Genomic DNA, 6,317 nt, shown 5'->3' with positions numbered 1-6,317 from the left:
TTAACAATTTAACAGGCCAGCAATTAAAGAAGCAGCAAAGAGTTCTCACAAAAACACAGAAACATAACTAAGGTCCCTATTGCAATTTTAATGCAGACACAATCACCACACAATTGATCATTATTACTCATATCTGTAAGGCACTACCTGGTAAAGAAAGGCAAACAAGAAGCTTTACAATAAGCCATTTACACGGTCATAGCGAGACAACACAGAAGAGCTGGCAGGAAGAGCGAGAAATAGGAGAGAAGAATATGAAATCTTGGCAGTTGGGCTATATTTACAGTTCAAAGGCATTTCCTGCTGTGTCCATCATGCTCAGAATGGGCAGTGCCAGCCTCTGATTGGCTGCAGTGCGACTTTGTCACCGCCTAGCAGAGGCAACATGAGTCACACTAGTAAAGTTCGTAAAGAAACAGTGTAATCCTCATTACCCTTTTGTCATTAAGCGTGTGACGTGTTTGGCACATTTGAGTCAGAACATACAGGTAGGAAAAGCGTACCATTTACAAAAAAATTCCGTTAGATGACTTACCATCAGCTGCCTTACCATTATATCTTTTTTATTAATTAAATTACACTTTAAACTAGATAATTTCATACACATAAAACAACAGAAGCTTAAGATGGTTGCGAACAGCTGCGAACAATTTATTTAAACTTTGGTAAGCTCTAAATAAAAAATATAACATAAAAAAAAAAAAAAAAAGAATTTTAGTACCAATAAACTAAATGAAAACTCTATGATTTCATGATTTAATTGGAATACCAGTCGCTCTCAGTCCATACTATTGCTGTTAAGGCAAAGTCACGATCGTCCGTATTTCATTATCACATTCAAGGAAATTCTCTACCATACGTGCATGTTAAATATTTCTTAAGAAAGGCAACCAGCAATGCAAATCAAATATTGATTTAAAATACAAAATTATAACTGTCATAAAATAAGGCAAGCCATGTGTCGAAGTGCACATATATAAAAGCAAAGATGGTACAAAACATAAAAACGCAACTGCTGGATCAGACACCAAAGCAAAGGGAGATAAAAGCTTCCGTGGCCTTTGTTCTGAGTGTCTGTGTGTCACTGATCAAATGCGCTTTCACTATGTTTCTGAGACGTGGACAGTTGCTTGACAATCATGGCCTGTTCTTTTGCGCAGTGGCTAAATTAGAATCTGACTTGACATTTCTGTACGCAATCACTGATAAAATACACTAAAAATACTTGGGAGGGACAAAAGAAGCATTGGCTCGGACGTCAGCATCACAAACACCTACACAAACCGATAGTGGTACCACAAACTGAACCGTGAGCCAATGGCATCAAAGAACCCACAGGATGTGACATCATCACTGCACAGGAATGAGAGTGGCACTTAAAATACACAGGAAAACAAAATAGTGGGAAACAATAATCAATCTGTTTTGTCTAAAGCCTCTCGCGACCTTAAGTGTAAAAATATATTTACATGTAACACTATTTTAATTCATCTACACAGGAAGAATATACTGAACATCTGATTATTGGCATAACAGAACACAAAAATAAATGCTGGGTTTTCATTGTGCAGGTGCTGATCTGAGAAGTACCATAGTGAGTTTTCCTTCTCCTCGACGTTTGTGATGTTCCCCTCAGGTCAGAGTATATTCTATTGGTCCCTCTGAATCAAAAGCGAAGCTGAAAGCCGTGTGGAGAGGAAGGGTCTGCAATTAGTCTGTGTTCCTCCTCGCTTTATCTTTCACTCGACGGAGCGGAGGCTCCATCAACCAGAGTCCTCCAGAAGGGCTGTTCGTATTTTTGAGCCCATTAAATTGAGCTCTGTCTTGGATTTAGTGGCACTTCCGTCTGCTTTCTTGAGTCTGGGCTCCTGGACACTAAAGATCGGTCACTTTATTCTCCAACGCGGCGGCGATCTGCTGCAGTCTGAGGGTCAGCTGTTTGCTCTGGGCGGCAGGGTCGTCCTCCAGCGATGAGATGATCTATTGATGGCATGGCAAGAAATAGAAATTTGTACCTGTTATTTGTTGATCTCATCGTTCAACACACATACTCTGATGTGTAACAACACCTACCCCATCGTAGTACTTGCTGGCATACTGGTAAAGCTGGTGCAATGCAACCTGGGTATTCAATTTATCTGTATGAGACTGGAGATAAGATAAAGGGTTAAATTTGCTGTGTACAAAAACATGCATGAAACAAAATACAATACAATAAAAAAAACTAAATACAAATTATATTAAAAAATAAACATGACAAAATATGAGAGAAAATTACATAAAATCTTAAAATAAAACAAAAACTACTGAAATAATTAAACAAAAAATGAAATAGATATGACAAAAATAAAACAAATAAAATAAAATTATATGACATTAAATTAAAAAAATAAAAATGACAAAAAATTTAAATGACAAAAAAAATTAACTATAAATGGCTAAATTAATAAAACAAATACAAATTACATTAAAAACATAAAAATGAACAACAAAACAAATGAGAAAATAAATGAAGATAAAAATGACAAAATACAATTTTCAAAATGTAAAAATAAACACGAAATAAAATACAAATTACATGAAAAATTAAATAGATAATAGATAGAATAATACAAATAAAATAACAAAATAAAACAACATGACATTAAATAAAATACAAAACATGAATAAAAATGAGAAAATAAAATAAAAATGGGAATGGAACAGAAATGGGAAAATAATAAAATAAGATAAAAATGACAAAAAACGAAAAAAAACGAAAAAACGAAAAAATGAAAATGCAAAATATAAAAATAAACACCAAATCAAATACAAATGACATGAAAAATAAAATAGATATGGCATAAAAATTAAAATTAAAATAAAACAATATGACATTAAATAAACATGAAAAAATATAAAAATGAGAAATAAAATTACATCAAATAAAATAAATTAACTAGAAATGGCCAAATTAATAATAATACAAATTACATTAAAAAATATAAAAATAAAATGAACAACAACACAAAACAACAGAAATGGGAAAATAATAAAATAATTTAAAATGAAAACGCTAAATATAAAAATAAACACCAAATCAAATACAAATTACATGAAAAATAAAATAAATAAAATATAAATTACATGAAAATAAAATAAATAATACACTTAAACTTACACGTGAAACTTCTGCAAGGTGTGTGTTCATGTCTTGGTCACTGACTGGAACCATCTGACGGATGCCTTTGTAATAACTGAAGAGCACAGAGAACATCAGTGTTTTTTTTTAAACTGAGATTACACGCATACAAACTGATGAACAGAATAGAAACCTACTCATCAACCATCTTCTTGTAAGTGGAGATTTCCTTTGCATAAAGCAGTTTGTTGCTGGGGGACTCCTGTGAATGTGAGATCAAGAGAGAAAACATGAGACAGAAAGTCAAGACGAAATGAAAGGATTGATAAATTACATCTTCAACTCTTGCTGCTCACCCGGGTAAGTTTGTGCTCAGTCTTGGTGCAGGCGTCCATGAAGGTCTGGGCGATGACGGACAGAGAGGCGTCCACCACTTCAGTCACATGAACGTCAAAGATGAAATGAGGGTTTTTCAAAATGTTTACCCAGAACCGGAGAGGCAGACTGAAGAAACAAACACACATACATTTATTTATTTGCAGATGCATTCTTATTAAGTGACTTGCAAGGACAAAACCATACAAAGCAAAAACAAAACAAAAAAGAGAAAACAAAACAAAAACAACACAAAACAATTGACAAGCAGAGAGAATTTTTATTTTAAAAAAGGATTGTTAGTAATCAACATTCATAAGTGGAATTCCAAAATAAAATAAATAAATAAATAAAATAAAATACAGGACTGCAAAAACAAATAATATATAAAATATCATATATAATTTAAATAAATATAAATAATCTGAAGGACAGTCTATCGCTAATTTCTTCAAATTACATTATTTTAAGATACTCAGGGCACAAATGGAGGTAAAATATCAGTATAAAAATTGCCCAAATTTGTCAGTAAAAAGCTAAATGAATACCCAAGGTAAAACTGTTTTTATCTAAAGTCTATCTGTTAAATTAAGCACAAAGTACCAATCAATTTAACTTAACAAAGGCGACCACAATAAACCCTCTACAGAACAGAAATGGCATTGTTTTTTAGTTTAAAAGGAACGTAATAGCTTTATCTTCATTCCTCTAGAGCTGTTTTTAATCCTTTGATCTAATGCCTGTATCAGCATCCCCTCATTCAATCACAGAAAATCATTTTTCCGAGTTTGGAGTAGATTTTAATATAGCAACGTCCCGGCGGTTCCTTATGGGAAAGGAGCTGTGAGCGATCCATACAGAGTCAATACCAGAGTCCCGCTGGCCTTGACTCAGAACAAACCCTTGAAAACAAATCAAACCGTTTTTCGTGACTTACCCAGCAGTCACGGTTCTTCTGCAAAACAATAACGAGAGGGGTAATTTAATGGGCCGCTGATGGCAGCGGATGAGAGTGGAGATGCGAAAGAGAAGTGCACACTTGAAGCGCGCTGATGCAGACTTCACCTGTCAATCTCTCTGCTCATCGAACAAGACACACTGTGAATATTTTATCAGGGCTCAACAAAGCCTGCATAATTTAATCTGCTAAATTAAAAAGAGTTTGGAGCATTTGCCTTAAGAGTTTTCAAATTTCGGCTGCACAGGACGATTTATTATTATAGTTGTGAAAACTGTAAAGTTGTGGTTAGTTATACGTGTTAGTTATAAGTACCTAGTTATAAACAGATACTTATTGTAGGCCTATTATAATTTCTCCCAAAAGTTAGGAACTGTGTTTTAATTCAGTTCATTCAAAATGAAAGTTAACTTTTTAATCGCAAGAGCTCATGGGTCCAACCAGCATAATATTCAGTACCATAATTGATAATGAAAGACAAGTAAAGACAGATGGCTGCCATGTCTGTACATGTGCACAGCTGCGCTTGTGAGGATGCATGAAGCAGAAAGCTGGCTTTAAACACAGAAATGATGTCTGTCACTTTAAATAACCTGTTGTAAACTGTTTAAATAATCTCCCGTTGTGCACACATTTGACTAAATAATACTGGCATCCTACGCTATATGATGCATTCATGCACAACACAGGTTTAACTGATGTAAAGACACAATGAATTCATTTAGATAATGCTGAATCAAAATTTTAGGCTGCACTGATTATTTGTCATTAATCTTTATAATATAATATAATATAATTTAAATTTACAATTATTATTATTATTACTAATAATATATTTACATGTATCTACTTTAATAATAATAATAATAATATTTATACAATATAATTTTTAAGTAAATACAAGTATTTGCTATTTAACTTCAGAATAGAATAGAATATAGGCAGCAGCAAATTAACTTTTTTAAGGAATCTTTTTAAAAAGTAATTGCATTTTTCCCATACAATGAAAGCCAAAAGGGTGAATTTACAGTTAATTATTATATTAAAATGTAAATAATATATTTATAATACTATACAATAATATATATTTTTTAAATATACATTTGAATTCATTTAACTTGAATAATAATAATATAATATAATTCCAAGAGTCCAATGTTGTTTCGTACTCCACTGAATTTCATTGTATAATAAAAAAAATAAAAATAAAAAAAAAAAAACCCCAGCTAACACTTTCTTCATGAAAATTTAATTTTTTAGTGAACTGTCCCTTTAACTCTCTGGGGTCGACTGTCTCGCCAATGTTTTTCAGAAGCGTTAAGTGTTTCATACCTGTTGGTCTTCCATATGTGGATGGTCTCTTCATCAACGTTGTCATGTTTCTGTGCTTGTTCATCCAGGAAGTCAAAGAAATACTTGACCGCAGGAGGAACCACAGTCCCAGAACACAACACACTGCGGAAAAAATCATCCACAAACTGCTGCAGCGTGCCCTGTAACACAAGTACATCACTTTCTAAATTAATTTCTATATGTGAATGAAGACAACCATGTAAATGTGTACAATCAAATGTTCAGTCTAACCCACCTTCATAGAAAGGAGTCTGGTCAGGTAAATCTCAGTGATGGCTTTCGTCGTGGCCTTGTCTTTCATACTTCCTCTCTTTGATTTCACTTCGTCCAGCTCGTCTGCCGGTCTCACCAGGTGAAATACTTTATCGTCCTCCAGCAAAGCATTTCCTGTTCATCACAAAACAAGCACGTTAGAAGGACTGATTGCTTTTCCTGTTTGGAGAACAGTTATTTTAGACATACTTGAGCGGCCCGTTAGTTTGGGTTCAGTTCTAGTTTACTGTTCATTTA

The 6,317-nt window shown here is 33.4% G+C and overlaps 1 protein-coding gene across 1 annotated transcript in view; it reads right to left on the bottom strand.

Moving 5' to 3' along the window:
- Positions 1 to 68: 68 nt before the first annotated feature.
- Positions 69 to 6,317, bottom strand: part of plxnb2a.1 (plexin b2a, tandem duplicate 1) — a 108,884-nt gene continuing 102,635 nt past the window's right edge. The window contains exons 31-37 of the mRNA XM_058772146.1: positions 6,043 to 6,194; positions 5,787 to 5,947; positions 3,478 to 3,625; positions 3,319 to 3,383; positions 3,161 to 3,236; positions 2,074 to 2,148; positions 69 to 1,980 (exon numbers count right to left, since the gene is read on the bottom strand). Coding sequence (XP_058628129.1) covers positions 1,876 to 1,980; positions 2,074 to 2,148; positions 3,161 to 3,236; positions 3,319 to 3,383; positions 3,478 to 3,625; positions 5,787 to 5,947; positions 6,043 to 6,194 — 782 coding nt within the window. The 3' untranslated portion in view covers positions 69 to 1,875. The remainder of the gene's footprint in view (positions 1,981 to 2,073; positions 2,149 to 3,160; positions 3,237 to 3,318; positions 3,384 to 3,477; positions 3,626 to 5,786; positions 5,948 to 6,042; positions 6,195 to 6,317) is intronic.

Source organism: Onychostoma macrolepis, chromosome 04 (genome assembly GCF_012432095.1).
Source record: "Onychostoma macrolepis isolate SWU-2019 chromosome 04, ASM1243209v1, whole genome shotgun sequence".
Lineage (NCBI taxonomy): Eukaryota > Metazoa > Chordata > Actinopteri > Cypriniformes > Cyprinidae > Onychostoma > Onychostoma macrolepis.
Note: the sequence above shows the minus strand (reverse complement) of the source record. Positions and strands in the feature narration are given on the sequence as shown.